This window comes from Corvus hawaiiensis, chromosome 18, assembly GCF_020740725.1.
Source record: "Corvus hawaiiensis isolate bCorHaw1 chromosome 18, bCorHaw1.pri.cur, whole genome shotgun sequence".
Taxonomy (NCBI): Eukaryota; Metazoa; Chordata; class Aves; order Passeriformes; family Corvidae; genus Corvus; species Corvus hawaiiensis.
Window position 1 is genome coordinate 11,355,535 of NC_063230.1, and position 18,156 is coordinate 11,373,690.

General features: G+C 57.1%; 1 protein-coding gene across 1 annotated transcript; it reads right to left on the reverse strand.

The window, feature by feature from the left end:
* Window positions 1-1,704: 1,704 nt before the first annotated feature.
* WSCD2 (WSC domain containing 2) lies at window positions 1,705-17,874 on the reverse strand. Its single transcript, XM_048322582.1, is given in 10 exon segments — window positions 1,705-3,501; window positions 5,135-5,335; window positions 7,021-7,057; window positions 7,059-7,186; window positions 7,992-8,166; window positions 9,368-9,489; window positions 10,285-10,469; window positions 11,167-11,281; window positions 14,212-15,123; window positions 17,705-17,874. Coding segments are annotated over 9 exon segments (1,692 nt in total). The 5' UTR covers window positions 14,588-15,123; window positions 17,705-17,874; the 3' UTR covers window positions 1,705-3,148.
* Between the last annotated feature and the right edge of the window lie 282 nt (window positions 17,875-18,156).

Here is an 18,156-nt window from a genome sequence, read left to right on the forward strand (position 1 = left end):
CTGTTGTTTTTGTCAGGCATGGAGATGGCTGCTCTTTGGATTTATGGCCCATCTCCCCGCTCTGGGGGTTTTGTGGAAGTGCTGCTGCTGAGGGATGGGGGGGGGGGGGGGGGATGGGATTTCCTTTATTTTAAACACAGCGGGGATTTAATTTGGGAAGAAGGGGAACTCCTTCTCTCCAAGCCCCCAGCATCGTTTGCATCAGTGGGGGCATTGCCCAGAACCCCCTGAATTCACCCCAAAGGAGCATCCACTCCCTTTGCCAGGAAGGGATCCCGGATCCGAGCCACACTTGGCATCACCTCCAGCATCACAGGGTCCAGAGAGCACAGAACCCACCCGAAATTGGGGGAAATGCGGGAGCTTTTGGTGCAGACGCGGTTGCCACGGCAACAGCTGAGCAACCCATCCAGCCCAGGAGGGAGGAATGCCGCAGCAGGACCGGGAGGCAGGAAAGCGCTCCCGGGGATGCAGGATTGCCAAAAATAGATGATTTTTTCCTGCAGGAATCCAGGGAGGAGGGGGAGAATCACGATCCCCCCAGCCCCACACCAGGGCAGGGCGCGCTGTGCCCAGCCAGGGATGCTCAGGCTGAGTCAAGCGGAAAGATTCCCAGCTTTTCAAATCCTCCTGGAAAAAGCTGAGTGCTGCCTCCCCCCGGCACCACGGAGGCAGCCGAGCGGGCTGTTAAATGTCAAGAGCTTTCCAAGAGGAAAACGATGTAGGAAGGGTGGTTGGCTCCTTTTTCCAGGGGGATTAGGAATTTTGCCCTTGCGTGCCAGTCCTGCGTGGTTAAAATTTAATAAATAAATAAATAATCAGAGTACGAAGCTGCAGCTCCTGGCAGGAGGGGGGGGAAGCTGCTCCTACCTCAGTGGGATGAGGGGAAGGGGGATCCCATAATCCAGAGGTGCAGCCAGATGTGCAGCACACCCTGACATGGTCATAATATTTTCCAAATGCTCCATTTCAGTGCAAATTAAATTAAAAAAAAATAAAAAAAGCGATTGTGGTGCAATAAAAGCAGGGAAAAATAAAAAGGAAGAGGTAAATTGATACTGCTGGTGGCCAGGGAGATTCCCAGCCCTTTTTTGTGGGATTTGTGGAGGTGGCAGTGCAGATGTGGGGTCTCCTCCCCGCCCACCCTTCCCTCCTCCCAAGCTGCAGCCCGGGCTCCGAGCGCCGCACGCGATGTCATCCCTTAATTGTTTTATCTCGGCGGTTAATTGGCTTTGGGGGGTTAATTGCTTCTGAGGGGCGGGAGGGAGTGCTGCCCCTTTGGTGGCCAGGGCCTGTCAGAACAAATCAAGCCCGATGTGAGGCTTCATCCCTGCTAAGGAGAGAAAAACCAGGGAATTTCACCAACTCCAGATTAGAAACAAGGAATAAATTGCACCCAGCTCTCGCTCTGGTGCTGAGTAAGGCCAGGAATAAATCCTGCAGTGACTCTCCTCCTTCCCACCACACATCCCATTAAATCTGGCTCTCCAGACATTCTCCAGGTGCTAAAGCTCCCAAAAAGGAGCTGCTCTGGTTGCGTTGTCAAGGCAGAAATGACATTGATGGGATTTAAATACCCATTACTGGGTTTAAACACAGAAATGAGTTAATGGGATTAAAGGGGAGAGGAGCCGTTCCTACGTCCCTGGGCTGGGATGGATGGGGGGTGCTCAGGTGGCCCCACAAACACACGGGGAGGCAGAGCAGCAACAAAACCTCTCCTTTAATAGCTGAGCTGCCCTGAGGGTTTGTTCCGACTGACAGAGAACCCTGGGGCTGCCGCGAGAGAAGGAGTCTGGGCTCAGCTCGATTCCCACTGCCACGAATCCCAAAAATCCTCCAGCTGTTTGTCAAGGGAAGAGTTAAAAACTCCCTCTGAATGCAATCCCCCACCTCCTTCAAGAAAACAGGGAGCAGGAGCTCCCCCCCAGCCCAGCTCTGCTCTGTACACACCTTAGAAAAATAGATTTTTATTGAAATTCTCCTTTTTTCTCCAGGGAGTTTTCTTCTCTCTTGGAACAGAGACCGAGCGGGGCCTCTGGATCCGACCTGTGCCTGCGTTTCTGTCAGGATCAGGAGTTAAAAGCCAACTGGTGAATCTCTAACTCTAGAGAAGGCTGCGTACGATTTATGGCTTTTGCACCTACATCCAAGGGGGGCTGGCGGGGTGGGAGCTCTGGAGGGCTCCTCTGGGGCAAAGCCAGGACAGGGAGGGCGGCATGAGGGGGATGAGGGGACAGCCAGGGACCACATGCAGCTGTGCACGAAGCCAGCCCAGAAATCGGCACGTTCCCGGTGTGTGGGATCCTTTGGTTTGGCTTTGGGACACCCCAAAGCTCAGCCCCAGCGTTTGCTCCCCACGGGGGTTGGATGCAGCTGGGCTGCAGAGCGGACCCTGCTCCTGGAGCCCCAGAACTGCTCCTGGGGGGCTACCCTGGGCTGTGGGCTCTGAAGTGAGGCCTGGAGGAGCTCGTGGGTCCCGACAGCTCCTCTGTGCAGGGAGAATGTCCCGCTCTGGAGCAGCATCCACAGGGAATCCTGCCTGTACCCACCCAAGGGCCAGAGCAGCAACTTTGCCTGGTGCTGTGGGCAGGGAATTCCAGGGAATTCTCAGGGAGCCACAGGATGGCTCAAGGGGCCACAGCCACCACACCTGGGGACATTGCATAGCACAATCCCACAAACTCAGGCAGGATCCACAGGGGCATCACCCCCACGGCACCATGCCCTCGGTCCATCCTCCCTTCCATCCAAGGACGAGTGGAATCCTTCCAGGGCTGGGATTTTGGGGACACCCACCCCAGGGAGCTCAGCTCCGGCAACTCCGGGTGCGTCAGGCACGGCCTGAGCAGCTCAGCGTCCCCAGGAGAGCCCGAGGGGACACAAACATCCCATTGCACTTCCCAGGAGGGCTGGGACAGCCAGAACAGGAGCAGGGGAGGCACCTGTGTCCCCAGGTTGGCCAAAAAAAAGCTCAGCGGTAGCTGGGGACCTGTGGTGGCTCATGCAGGGAGTGATCAACAGCTACAGCAGCACACGGAGGGTTAAAAGAGCAGCCACCCACTGGGTGGAATTAGGCAGAGGCCTGGGGAGGACAACCGAGCCACCCCTGGCCACGCAGGGCGCGGTGTCCCCGCTGCGGTCACCATCATCTGGGGAAATAATCCTCGGGCACCCCCGAGAGGTTGCGGAGCTTCAGCGCCGCGTCCACGGTTCGGATGTAGCCGCTGATCACCTTCCTCATCTCGGGCGTGTAGGGGTCGTACTCCAGTTTCCTCAGGCCCGAGCGCTTGAAGTTGCCATCCTTCTGTCCCTCCACGCACAGCAGCCTGTCCTCGCAGGCAGGGACACCCAGCAGGGCCACCATCCTCTGCAGCTGCACGAACAGGTCCTGTTTGAGGTCCTCAAAGTGCACCACCAGCACCTTCTTCCCGTAGCGCAGCCAGTCCAGCGTGTGGGTCGCCCACCACGGCGCGTAGTTGGCCACAAACTCTGGCCACTCTGGGGGAAAGGGGCAGAGGAGGCCGTGAGTGGCTGTCCCATGTGTCCCCCGTGTCCCCAGTGTCCTCTCCCCTCCCTGCTGGAATCTCTCAATTCTCCTGCTGGCTAATTGATCCTCCTGCTCGAATCAAGTGGTAAAAGGGACAATGAAACATCACTAATCAGCCACATCTCCCCTGGGAGTGCCGCATTAGAGCTCCGGGCATCTCCCTCTTCCCCGCAAAACCGAGGCCTGATTAGCAGCTGGACTGGGTGGGATTCCCCGAGGAATGGTTAAGCACGGGATATGTTCCATTAAACAGATCCAGGACACTTCACCTTGGGTAAGCACAGCACACAAAGCTTTGCTTTGGAGCCGCTCCAGGGGCGCCGTAAAATTAACGCCTCGGAACCAAGCAGGGGTTTGGTCTCTGCAGGGCTGGGAACGGGCCGGGGGAAATGGGAAAACACCCCCCAGCACTGGGGGTGAGGCTGGAGAGAGGGCATGGGGGGTGTTTTTTCCCAAATTTGCCCCAAAATTAGTCACTGGGAAATGGAATTAATTTGGACAGCTGGGCTGCAGAGAAGGCTGGGAATGGGATCCTCATGCTCCATGTGCAGGGGCCTCTCCAGCTGGGAATGGGGTCGCCAAACACGCAATGGAAAATCTCCATCTTTCCCAGCAATGGTTAATTAACCTGACAATTAACCCATCAGCTAATTACTCCATACATCCTCTGGAAGGAATTTGGTGATGGATTTTGAAGTGCATCCAAACAAGACCACACTGGGGTGGAGGGAATGGTCCCCTCTGGATCTCCCTCCTCTCGGAGACACGAGGGAAAGGCTGGGGAGGGGGTTGGGATTGGGAAGGCTCAGGAGGCTCCCTGTGGTGCTGGGATACCAATCCTGGCTCTATCCACAGCTGGATGGGGATAAAACCAACCAAGAGGCTCCTATGCCACCACAGCGAGGACAACGCCAGCCCAGGGACACAAGGCTGAGGATGTGGGGGACACCACACCCCGCTGGTTTTATGGGATGGGGAGAGCAGGGCTGGGCTGTCCCTGGCACCATAAGCACATGGAGATAACGAAATCCAGGCACATCCCAGCCCCGGCAGCCAAAGCACCCCCTAAATAAACTCGGAATTAAGGGTAGCAGATGTTCAATCAAGCTAAACACTTTAACTCTTTCTGATGGAGTCAATCCCACAACAGCAATTTGGAAATTGCTGTAATTAAGCAGCCTCCAGCACCCGCCCGTGCGTGGGAAAGGTGGTGGCTCAGGAGCAGCCAGACACATGGAAATGACACACGGACACCACAGGGACGGGCTGGGGGCTGCCACCACTGCCTGTGGTCACGCTGGGGACAGGAGATGCCCATCCTTGGCTGGGCCAGCCAGGGCAGGGTGGTCCTGCTGTCCTGTTCCATCCCATCTCACCCCATCCCGTCCCCATTCCCATCCCACCTAACACGGGAGTCCTCAGCCATCCAAGATCATACCAGGAGACAGCCATGGTGACCCCAAAATGGTGCCACAGCCCAAGATTCCCCCATGGACACCCAGCTCCGGCTCTGCCAGGCTTTCCCAACCACCTCCCAGTGACAGCAGCTGGGCTGGAGCTCTCCCAGTGGATTTCCTTCCCTACCTTTGCCCTTCCAGTGGGCGTGGGCAGCGAAGCCGATGTGTCCCCCGTATTTGCGGTTGAACTCGGCCATGAGGGCCTTGTAGGGGTTGCGGATGAGCAGAATGGCCGAGTCGAAGGACTCGATCTCCTTCTGCCCGCTCTCGTGGGTCTTGATGCAAATGGTCCTCCCGCTCCTCCAGTGATCCCGCTCGCCCTTGAATCCTGCCCGGACAGAGCTGGGATTAATGGGAGAAACAGCTGGGAACTGGGAAAGGGGCTCAGCCTGGAGAAAAGGAGGCTCAGGGGGGACCTTGTGGCTCTGCACAACTCTCTGACAGGAGGGGGCAGCCGGGGGGGGTCGGGCTCTGCTCCCAGGGAAAAACAGACAGGATTAAAGGAAATGGCCTCGAGTTGTACCAGGGAGGTTTAGATGGGATATCAGGCAAGACATCTCCACCCCAAAGGTGAACAATCCCTGGCACAGCTGCCCAGGGCAGCGATGGAGCTGCCATCCCTGGAGGGGTTTAAAAGCCATGTGGATGTGGCACCTGGGGACACGGCGGCCCTGGCAGCACTGTGGGAACGGCTGGATCGGTCTCAGAGGGCTTTCCCAACCCAAACGATCCCATGGTTCCATGAAAGGGAACGACAGGGGGATATCAGGTTGTGAAATCCAGTTGGATGATGAAAGCAGCTGGGGCGTGAAAGAGGATTTGCATCCCTCTCCCAGATGGAAATAATTTATTTTTGGATGTCATGAGTCTCATAAAATTCATGAGGGGGTGGCTCTCAGGCACAGGGGCCCCTCAGGGCGACACCTCCCCGGCCATGCTTGGCTCTTGTGCCTGTTCTGAGGGGTCAAGGGCAGAGTTTACGGCTTCAATCCCCCTGAGCAGAGTTTAAACTCTGCCAATAAATAAAGAAAGGGAAAATCCTTGTGCCTGTGGGGCAGCAGATCAGCCCAAGGTGGGGGGTGGTGCTGTGGGGGGTCCAGAGAGGAGCTCCTGCACGGAACACGGATCAATCCCAGCCCCTGGAATGCACCTGGAGTGGGGGAAAAGCTGGAAGGAGCTGTATGCCATCAATGAGAGAGGTGTAATTGGCTCTTGGCAATGGATAAATCTGCCGGTTGCCTGGATACTTCCCGGCCACTCCGACAGGGAACGAATGCGGAGCCCACGCTCGGGTGGCTCAGCAAAACCCAGCCAAGGCTTTTCCCACCGGTGCTCCCTTCCCTGGGATGCTGCTGCACCCTGGGGGCTGGGCCAGCACTGCCTCACTGAGCATCTCCCTCTCTGGAAGGCTGGGTTCGGCAGGAATTTGGAAGGAATGTGCTGCCCATGGTGTTGGGAAAAAGGGGATTTAGGGAATAAACCCCACCAGCCATGTGGGTACTCCCGGTACAGATCCCAACTCCATCACAGCTAAGGAGGAATGGAGAATTTCCTCCCAAAGCCTCAAAAAGTGAAGGAATAACAGGAGAAACCTTCGAGGTCTCCAGATAAAACTGTTGTGAGCGGTTCCAAACTGGGGGAACTGGGAATGCAGTGGGTTATTGGAATCAGAATCCCAAAATGCTTTGGGTTGAAAGGGATCTTAAAGCTCACCTCATTCCAGCCCCCTTGGAAAGGAACACCTCCCACCATCCCAGGCTGCTCCAAGCCCCGTCCAGCCCAGCCTTGGACACTTCCAGGGACGGAGCAGCCACAGCTTCTCTGGGCAACCCCTGCCAGGATCTCATCACCCTCCCAGGGAGGAATTCCCTCACCAGGACACCCCAGCCCGAACCACCCCATGGAGCAGCACCGGTCACACCCAGCTCTGCTCCCCCCTTCCTACAGCCCCCTGGGATGTCACCAGGACTGTCCCCAGCTGGGATGGGGAGCCCAGGAGTGTCCCCCCCTCACCTTTGTTGTAGAGGGACCCATCGAAGTAGTAGCTGCCGGGTGTAGAAGCCGGTGGCCAACTCGATCAGGTGCCGGGCCCAGGTGTTCCCAGCTCCAGGAAAACTGGCCAGGGCCACCAACTGCTTGGCACGGCTGGGCAGGAACCTCCTGTCCATGCAGCGGTTGTCTGCAGGGAGAGCCAGCAGGAATGTGTCATGGATTGAGGCTTTTCCCACAGGGATATCTTAGGAAATGCTGCTGCTCCCGGGAAAATGCTGGGGAAGGGGTGAGGAGGTGGCTGGACAGGGAAGGTGCCGTGTCTAAGGCATAGAGGGACATCCCAAATGGTCCTGGACACCTCAAAGAGTCCTAAACACCCAAAAAGGCCTAAGAGAATTTTTTTCCAAAGAGTTCTCTGTCATTCCCAGCTGCATGCTTAGGGAAGGGTGAGTAACAGGGGTTCCTGTGCTGAGCACCGCTCCTGCTTTTTTTATGGATCAGCAAACAGCGTTTCCAGCACGGCCCCAAACACCAAAGGATCGTGACAAAACTGACCCGCTCTAAAGCAAAACCACCCGAATTTGGATCCTCACTTGCTCCCTTCAGCCCTTTTCTCTCCCAGGATCAGTTTTCCCCTTCTCCCTGTGCTTCTCTGGCTCCCTGCTCCCACTGCAGGAGGACAGGAGTCCTCTCAGGAATGTTCTGCCTGGTCACAGCCTTTTTTCCCCCCTTCAGTATTTTTTCCTGGAGCTTGTCCCCTCTGCATAGCAGACTCCCATGGGATCGTGGAGAGGTGGGAGAAGCCCTGGGAAGGAGGAATCCTGCCCGAGGCAGACGGAATCTGCTGTGCCCTGCAGCTGAGCCAGGCAGCAATCCCAGCTCCCCGATTTCCCAGGGAATTCAAAGAAACGCTCCTTTTTAACGGGCTGCTGGGAGCTCTCTGCCAGCATTCCCAGGGAATAGGAGACGGGAAAAGGTTGGCAAAAGCTCACCCTGCACTTGTGTCTGGTAGACCAGCAGGAACTCGGCGGAGCCGCAGCTCTCGAACTCCTCGGCGGCGCATTTGTGGGCGCAGAGCTGCTCGTCCTCGCGCTCGTGCAGCGGGAACAGCGTGCTGGGAAAGCCGCAGCGGCACGTGGTGCCCGCCAGCGCTGCCAGCGGGAATTCCTGTGGGGATGCCCACCGGGAATGGGAACGGCACCGGCACCGCCCCTCCATGGCAGAGCCTTCGCCCCCCGTGCCCGCCCTCGCTGTCCCGGCCCCACGGGGCAGGGCGGGGTGGTTTGGGACATCCTTCCAGAGCCTTCCAGCACCGTTCCAGACCATTCTTGCATCCTTGCAATTCCAGCATCATTCCAGCCCGTTCTAGTATCATTCCAGATCATTTCCAGCATCCTTGCAATTCCAGTATAATTCTGGACCATTTCAAGCATCCTTCCAGCCCATTCCAGCATCCTTCCAATTCCAGCACCCTTCCAGACCATTCCAGCAATCATTCCATCCCATTCCAGCCTCCTTCCAGCCCATTCCAGCATCCTTCCAATTCCAGCATCCTTCCAGACCATTCCAGCAATCATTCCATCTCTTTCCAGCATCACTCCAGACCATTCCAGCCTCCTTTCAGCCCATTCCAGCATCCTTCCAATTCCAGCATCCTTCCAATTCCAGCATCCTTCCAGCCCATTCCCAGCATCACTCCAGACCATTCCCAGCATCACTCCAGACCATTCCACCCCATTCCAGCCTCCTTCCAGCCCGTTCCAGCATCCTTCCAATTCCAGCACCCTTCCAGCCCATTCCAGCATCACTCCAGACCATTCCAGTATTGTTCCAGCCCATTCCACCCCATTCCAGCCTCCTTCCAGCCCTTTCCAGTATCATTCCAGTCCATTCCAGCATCCTTCCAACCTATTTCAAGCATCATTCCAGTCCATTCCAGCATCCTTCCAACCTATTTCAAGCATCATTCCAGTCCATTCCAGCATCCTTCCAACCTATTTCAAGCATCATTCCAGACCATTTCCAGCATCCTTCTAGCCCATTCCAGTGTCCACCCTCCATCAATTCCCACTGGAACCTTTCCCCTCCCTGCTCGGAGTCACCGCAACCCAGGATGGGACCCTTGGACCAGAGCAGGACCGTGTGGTGGTGCCTTTAAAGGTCCTTCCAACCCAAGCTATGCCTCTGGGATGCTCCTTCCCAAACTTTCCCAGGGCTGCTGCTGGCTCCAGTCCCTCCCGTGGCGGGGACACAAATCCATTCATCCCTCTGATGTTCGGATGCACAAAAAGGATGTCCCCAAATCCAGTTCAGATCTCCCAGTGTGACTCTGATGATGATGATGAAGAAGTTAAATTTATCCCGGTACCTTTTCCGTGCAGAAATCCACACATTTATCCACGGACATGTTGAGCATGAGCTGGCTGGCGGGCAGGGCAATGGAGACGTTTTCCGGCTGGCGGAAACACCCTCGGAATATCGCGCTTCCATCTGGGGGAGAGAGAGAGAGAGAGAGAGAGCTGCCAGTGACACCCCAAAAGTGACACCACTGCCACTCCATGTGACACAATGTGACACGGAATTCCCGACCGCTCCAGCGGCTCCCGGCCCCTCCGGCACAGCAGCCACATTGGCTGATGCTCATCCGGCTGCTGATGGAGCAAAATCCCAGCAGCAAAGTTGGGATTGTTTTTTCCTGGCTGTTTGTATCAGCTCGGTGATCCCAGGGATGGAGCAGGGATGGAGCCATGGAAGAAAGCAGGGCTGGGTTTGGTCTGGTCCTTCCCAGCACTGGGATCCCACCCCACGTCCTCGGTACTCTCAGGCCCTGGGCATTCCTGGGTGCTGCCATCCCCTTTCCCATTCCTTGGATATGAGGAAAGCTGAGCAGGGAATGTGGGTGATTATTGAGCTGCCTAATTGGGAGCCAAACGAGGGAGCACCCTCGGCTCTGTCTGGAATTCCCACACATCCCACATCCCGTAGCACACACTGGAGACACTGATGGTCCTGTTGGGCCATCAGGAAGGAAATCTCCACCCAAAGTCTCCCAAAATTCCCTTGGGGCTCCTCATTCCACCCAACCCCAGCCAGCAACATTCCCTACAGGGAGATTCCTGATGTTTGCAGGAGCAAAACCATCCTGGACTCCAGAACCACTCTCCAAGCACTTCCATGGAGCCATGACCTGGCTCACACGGAATGCTGGGATCACCCCTCCAAAACCAAGAGAAGTTCCCTCATTCCAAGGTCGAGCTGGGATCCACATGGATGCCTCCAACTTACATCTGCGGGCGGATTCCTGGGCCAGCTCCAGGCGGTAGATGGAGAGCCGGTTGATCCCGCCGCAGGTGTTGCTCCGCTCTCCCTTGCATTCCATGTTGCACTCGGATTCGCTGGCGTTGGACGCCTGGATCTTGTGCCCGCAGTAGCACTCGGCCCCGAATTCCAGCCCTGCGTATAGGTACCCCCTGCCGAGAGGGAGATGGGATCTCAGCACATCCCCAGGATCCCCCCGACTGCAGAGGGTTTGGAAGGAGCGTTCCTGCTCGTGGCCAGTGCTGAGATCAGCACTGCGTCCCAGGGATTTGTTTTTGGGGTAGCAATCATTGTAGGGCACTTCCAGCTGAAAATATCCGATCCTTTCCATTATTCTATCCCATTCTGCAATTCTCTCCTATCCTATCCTAATTATTTTCTTGTCTATTCTATTATTCCACTCCATTCTATCCTATTTTCCTATAATATCCTAATCTATCATTACATTCCATTTCATTCTATCCGATCCTTTCCATTATTCTATCCCATTCTGCAATTCCCTCCTCTCCTATCCTATCCTTATTCTTTTCTAGTCCATTCTACCCTATTATTCCACTCCATTCCATTCCATCCTATTGCATCCTATCTCTTATCCTATTTTCCTATCCTATCCTAATCTATCATATAATATAATTCCATTCCATTCTATTTCATCCTATCCTATCCCATCCCATCCAAAAGGATTGATGGAGACTGTGCACAGGGATTCATGGAGATGGTGGGAAAGGATTCATGGAGGTGGTGTGCAGGGATTCATGGAGGTGGTGTGCAGGGATTCATGGAGACGGTGTGCAGGGATTCATGGAGACGGTGTGCAGGGATTCATGGAGCCCCTGTCACCGTCCCTACCGCTCGGCACAGTTGTCCTGGCAACGGAACACCGTCATCTTCTTGTAGTCGAAGAAGGACATCCCACGCAGGGTCCTCCGCCGGGTGTTGTCCTCGTAGCAGCCAATGTACCGGGCTGGGGACGGAGGGGACAGGGGGTCACACCCACGGATCCCACCCCTCTTCATTTTTCCCTAAATAGGGATGTGCAGCAGCATTCCCTGTTTGTTTGCTTTGGAAACTCTGCTTCCAAACCAGGCAGGGACATTTCCATTATCCCAGGTTGCTCCAAGTCCCGTCCAAGCTGGTCTTGGACGCTTCCAGGGATCCAGGGGCAGCCACAGCTTCTCTGGATACCCTGTGCCGGGGCCTCCCCACCCTCACAGCCAGGAATTTCTTACACTCCAATTCCAAACCACGCTCTGGGATAACACTTCTCACCTCCTCCCTGCATTCCATGCCTCCTTGGGGTCCCTGACCCAGCTCCCCCCATCCCTGGTGTGCCCCACACACAGACCCCTCCCCTCATTCCCAATTATCCCAGCATGGCACAGACCCCACCAGTGCTGGAACATCTTCCCAAGCCAGCCTGGAGGCTGGCAGAGCAGGAAGATGGAGAGGAATGTTGGATAACTTCAACCACCGGAGCCAGAACTCCCAGTTATCCCACACAGCATTCCCGCAGATCCTGGCAGGTCAGCGCGTTCCGGCCGTGCCGGATGCAGCGGGTGTGGGATGGCTCCAGACACTTGCAGGGAGCCAGTGACTGATGTGCATTACCTTCAACCCAATGCTCCTGACATATGCGTGCTGCCACTTATTGGGAAGCCAGCTGGAATAATTAGGGAGAGATGAGGACACGAGTGAAGGGGGAGATGCTGGGAGGGGGATGGTGGGGTTGGCACAGTTTGTAGGGAGAGGGGAACCTCTCCAGGAGGAATTTCGGAGCCTGTTGGAAACACGGCTGTGAGCGGGCACACAAATCCACCCAGTGATCGTCGTTAAATTCCCCAAACATCCCGTTTTTCCGAAAGCTAGGGATAGAGGGATGGCTCCAGCTCTCTGCCTGGGGTGACTGGTTCCTCCTTCCTCATGGAATTGCTTGGTTGTGTGTCCCAGGTGGGAATGGCTGGACATGTCCAGGAAGGCACTGGAGATGGATGTGGCTGAGGGCTGGGGTCTGTTCCTGCTCCACTTGGCTTCACTCCCTAAAAATCCTCCCTGGCTGGAGGCAGGAGATGCCCCTTCCCATGGGGATCTGCATTTCCATGGGGATGAGGCCGTTCCCTGGCAGACAGGGCTGCTCTCCGCCCACACGTTTGTCTGACACTGCTGGGAGGAGGAGGAGGAAGAGGAGGAGGAAGAGGAGGAGGAGGAAGAGGAGGAGGAGGAAGAGGAGGAGGAGGAAGAGGAGGAGGAGGAAGAGGAGGAAGAGGAAGAGGAGGAAGAGGAGGAAGAGGAGGAGGAGGAAGAAGAGGAGGAGGAGGAGGAGGAGGAGGAAGAGGAGGAGGAGGAAGAGGAGGAGGAGGAAGAGGAGGAGGGAGCCGCACATGACGCTCTAAACCAGAGCTGATTTTGGGAGCAGTGTTCCCTCGGGAATGATTTCACGTGGCAGAGCCTCCACAGCCGCCTCGTTAAGCTGTCCCCACTTAATTACCAGCGCCATTAAATCCGCCTGCTCCTGCCAGATATCCCGGTGCTCCAGAGGAGCAGGGAAGCCAGGGGGTGCTCCCGAGGCTCCGCTGGCCACACCAGGAACTCCAGGCACACGGGATTTCTCAGGCTGGAGAATTTCTCCACACCATCACCCTCAGGAGCTGCTGAGATGTTCCAAGGGGAAAACGATATTCCCAGAGCACTGGGAGCAGCTAAACCCACGAATCCCGAGCCCAGCATCCCATCCCTGCTGGCAGTGCTGGATGAGGTTAATCTTGGAGCACACGGGACATATGGCCGGGGACACGGGCACTGCTTGTGGTCTTTATGGGGACAGACAGCCCGGGCTCAGGGGCCATCTGCTGAGGCTGCACTAAAGTCAATCTGCATTAATGGAGAGACGTGGCCACCAAAAGACCCCAGGGACCCCTCGGAGCGGGATCACAGCGGGGGAATCCCTTCAGCTCCTTTTAGCAGGAGAAAATCCCATAAGCATCACAAAATAATTTTCCTTTGGCTTCCATGCCTGGAGCATGCATCTTTTCCAGAGTGAACACAACCACATCCTGCTGGAGGAGGAGGAGGAGCCCTCCACGCCCTGGGAGCAGCCCAGGTTGGGGGGATCAAGCCTGGACCCCCGGGAAAGCCCCAGTTTGCCATGGGGTTGGGGGTTCCTGCTGGAGTCCGGCCACCCAAATCCCACGGAGCCTGCAGCTCCAGCTGCCTCCAGGATAAATAGATGGCATTTTAAAAATCGATGGGAACGACTCCATTCTCTCATCCTTGATCATTAATAATGGACCCGTTTGACAAGACCCCAGCCAAGCAGGGATCTCCTGGCTCCAAAGGCCACATCCCAGCCCTGTCCGCACTTCCATGGGAATCACAGCCAGCCCCTCCCTCAACACAACGCCCACACAAACCTGGATTTTGTGTTGACTCAGGCCAACAGAATGAAAACTGATTTCGGCCCCTGGCAGATCCAAAGGGTGGGAGGAAGATGGGGCACAGCATCCCCCCAGCTGCACCCCTAAAATCGCCTGTCACAGCATGGGGGGGACTCTGAGCTCAGTGATGATGGATTATTGGCACTCAAGAAGGGAGGAGAGGAAGGAGGGAAGACAGAGGGAGAAATCCTTCAGGAAATATCCTCTGGATTGATGGTCTCCAGAGTGGGGTGCTGCTTCCCAGGGCATTCCCGTGGGACGTGGGAAGAAGACTTCAGGGCTCCAGCAGCACGTGGTTAATAAATAACTAAATAAATAACTGCACATTTCCTGGGGGTGTGTGCTCCTGGCAGGGATGCAGAACTCAAAACCAGCTCAGACACCTCGTGATGTCCCCCTGGGAGAGGCAAAAAGGAGAGATCCATCCCCCCACACCTTTGGCTAGCGTGTCCCCAGCCCTCACCTCTGTCCTCCTCCTTCTCGCGGCCGCTCCTGCCCCTGAGCGCCCGGCTCCGGGGGCCGCCGTTATCCCGGGATTTTCCCCTCTCCGACGGCTCCTTGGAGGTGCTTTTGAACCAGGAGCCGTGGCGCCGGGCCCCCGCCGGCATCGTCGCCGCTGCCTTGAAGCCGCGGCTGAGCTGCATCACCCCCAGGTAAGGCAGCCCCGGCCCCTCGGCGGCCGCGGGGCTGCGCGGGCTCCCCGGCACCGTGGGCTCCCCGGAAAAGCCGGAATGCAGGAAAACCAAGCTGCCGGCGGCCAGATACAGAGCCAGCAGCGTGAAGAAGCGCACGGGTTTGCGCCGAAAATACCGCTGGAGTTTTAGCAAAAGCTTGGCCATAGCGTCTTCATCCCTTCCCCGGCAGCCGGCGCCGCGGGGAAGCTTCTCGGCGGCTCCTGGGATGCTCCGAGGAGGGGGTTATCCCACCTGGATTGGAGGTGAATCCCGGGAAGCTGATGGGGTGAGGTCGTGCAAAGCTGTTGCCCGACCGTAAAAAGTCCTGGAGTGCTGGGGAAGGTGGAGTTTGAGTCCCCGCGTCGTGGCCGGGGCTTTTCCAGCGCTGGCTGTCGCCTCCAGCCCCGGTTTATTCTCCTGCCGGCAAAGCCCCCCGGCTGTGCCCCGGGGACTGCGCTGACGGAGGGATCATGTTAAGGAAATCGAGGGTTGAAGGTGATTTGAAAGCCGATCAGCTGCCGCAGCTCCTCGCTCCCGGCGGCTCCGGCTCCGTCAGGCATCGCTCGAATGGGAACGGCAGCGCTGCCCTTTCAGACAAAGAATGGAAGGTCCCTGGACGCGCCCGGAGCCTGGAATGCTGCCTGGGACCCTTTGTCTAAGGGAACCCCATTCAGCTCCCTCCCAGCGCAAGGAATCTCCACCTGCAAGTCGAAGAGAGAGAGGTACACTCAGGAAAGCGTCCCGGGACACGGGAGGATGGTGGCCCTGTCCCTCCCGGGGATGAGGAAGGACACCCGGGGTGTCCATCGCCTCCCAGCCCTGGAGAGAGGCAGTTCCACCACTCCCAGGTGGGTAACTGGGTGCAGTGGGAGTGATGCTGGTGGGGTGAGCCCAAATTCCAGAGCCCACACGTCTCCGCCTCGTTGTGCAGGAGGGGGGCTCCAGGATGGCTCTGGGATGTGGAAAACTTCCAGTTCCACCCAATTTCACCCCGGGGAGGATGAGCTGTGCACACACACTCTGCACGAACACATTTCACCCCTACATCCAAACATCTCTGCACCAGCAGATCCCAAGTGAAATCCATGGATACGCAGCAGGGTGCTGCCGGTGGATATTCCAGCATCCTGGAAGGATGGAGACGCCACAGGAGCACGACATCCCTGGGTGTCTCTCCAGTCCCTCATGTCCCCAGGAACTGGAGGTTGCCACAACATCCTCTATCCTCCAGCCAAGAGCATTCCCATTCCCACCCTGCCACCAGGATGGTGTCATCCCAGGAACACCAGGAGCATTCCCATTCCCACCCTGCCACCAGGATGGTGTCATCCCAGGAACACCAGGAGCATTCCCATTCCCACCCTGCCACCAGGATGGTGTCATCTCAGGAACACCAGGAGCATTCCCATTCCCACCCTGCCACCAGGATGGTGTCATCCCAGGAACAACAGGAGCATCCCTGGTGGCTCTTGGCATGGGAAGGGCAGAGCAGGGACAATCCCCTCCAGCCCCACCAGGCTGGAGTTCCCTCATGAGATTTCTCTCCCTCAGACCCCCCCAGTTATGGAAGATTTGCTCCAGCCCTTCCCGGGAAAACGCCACGTGGGAAGTGCCCCTGCTGACACATCCTAGTGACGGGAATGGTCTCGTGCCCAGGGTGTGCTGCCTGTCACGGTCTTGTCTTATTTTAGGAAAGGAGACGGAAATAAATGGAAAGACAAAGTGCCATTAGTTTAATGGCCTCTGCGTTCCTGCCATCTGTCTTCAGTTGATTAAATAAAAAATATTGGTGGAACATATGGCATGAATTATACATCAATATTTTAATTTGGTTTCCCAGAGTGGTTATTCAGATCCCTCCGGCTCTGCCGCGGGAATTTTATGGAGCTCAGGGCTGGACAGGCTGGGGCAGAGCAGCGAAGGGGCACAACTCCAAACACCCCTCCCCAGCCCTGCTTGGAGCCAACACAGCCGGAGTAAAGGCTGAGTAACCTCGGAGTAGCAGGGATTTTGGGTTTTCCATGTGCGGGATGTGGCAGGGTGAGGTGCAGGTGACACCTCGGCATGGCCAGGGAGGGGGGACCATGGTGAGCGAGCAGCCCCCAGCGCGGTGGTCCCGGGGGTGCTTGGCTGCTCTCCCATGCTCCCTGCTCAGGATTTTATGGCTTCCCCTTACCCAGAACAAATCCACCTTCCCGGGCTTTGGATGGGAGCTGGATACGGGGTGGTTTGGGGAGCAAATGGGATTGCCCCGGAGCTGTCCCTGCTCCCCAGTGTCACCCCTCCTCCTCCTCCCCGGCCTGGCCCTGCCAGGCTCCAGCACAGCATATAAAGAAGGGGCTTAAATTACTCTCATTAAGCCATCTGGAGCTCATCCTTCTCCATCGTGAACTGCGGAGTCACAGGTCAATTACTGCGCATTTGCATATATTCCATTAATGCTTCTGCTAATTGTCTCGAGCAGATAATGGGCTCCAGCCTGCCGGGGGATCACAGGCGGCCAGGGCGGCAGAGAGAGCCGGCACCAGCGCTCCCAGTATCAGCAGGGGCCGGGGATATCGGGAGCTGATGGATGCGGATCCCAGAACGCCATTCCCTGCATCCCGCCAGCGCTCCCTGTGCTGTAAGGATGGATCCAACCCCGCGCAGCAGCACCGGGGTGACGGACCGGCCAGCCCGGGTCCCCACTGCCACCACCACCCACCGCGGTGTCCCCAGGGGTTCCATCCTGGCCCCCAACCCCCCTGCCTGGATCCCGCTGCGCTCGGGAGCGGCGCCGGTGCCAGCCCAGCCCGCGGCGTGGCCGGGGGACAGTGGTGACACACTTTGTCATCCAAACTGATGAAGCAAACGGGGACAGTCCCCAGCCAGCGCAATGCAGCGTCCTCAGCCTGGCCTTCCGGCGGCTGCTTGGAAAACTGCTGGGACAGCTGGGAATGGAGGGATTTATCCGCCAGCCCTCGCTCGGTTGTGACCCGCTGTGATCCATCCCTCTGCTCGCATCCCAGGGGCGGGATCCAGCGCTGGGAGCTGCAGTGTTGGAAAAGTCCCCCCAGCTGGCAGTGCCAGGATTGGGGAATCCCTCCCTGCTCCCCCAGACCCTTTAGCACCCAGAGCCAAAGGACAGCGGAGCACGGAGCGGGCATTTCCCAGGATGTGGGTCCAGCCGGGATTGGAGAATGGTTCCCTGCCTACATCCATCACCACACTCCCAGCCAGGAGCCAAAATCCTCATCCCAGCGCCGGGATACCCGCCTGAGCATCCCTCCACACCCAACCCACCTCCCTGAGCGGTGTCAGCTGTCCCCAGGCCAAGGCAATCCTCGTTAATTTGCCAGCTTTATCCAGGTTTATCCATCCCGTGGGCAGGTGGGAACGGGTCCGGGAGCGGCGGGAGCGACTCCGGCACGGCGGGAGCGGGATGAATGAAGGGCCCATCAATTATGGATCTGGGGCTTGTCTTCAAATTGCTCCGCAATTATCGAGCCCCAAGGTTCAGTTGTCTTCAGGCACCACCTCCCACCCGAGCGGGGCCAAACGCCCTCACGTGGCTCCCGCAGCCCGGCAGAACAATGGGCCCATTAAAACCAGCAAATTAACCACCACCAGAATTCCATTAGGAGGAGAAGGCGACGGGAATATCCAATTTCATCCCCTCATTAGCATTTCTTATCACAGGGACGGGGAAAGAGCAGGGCTTGAAAACAGACGGGGTGGTGACAACAATGGGGTGA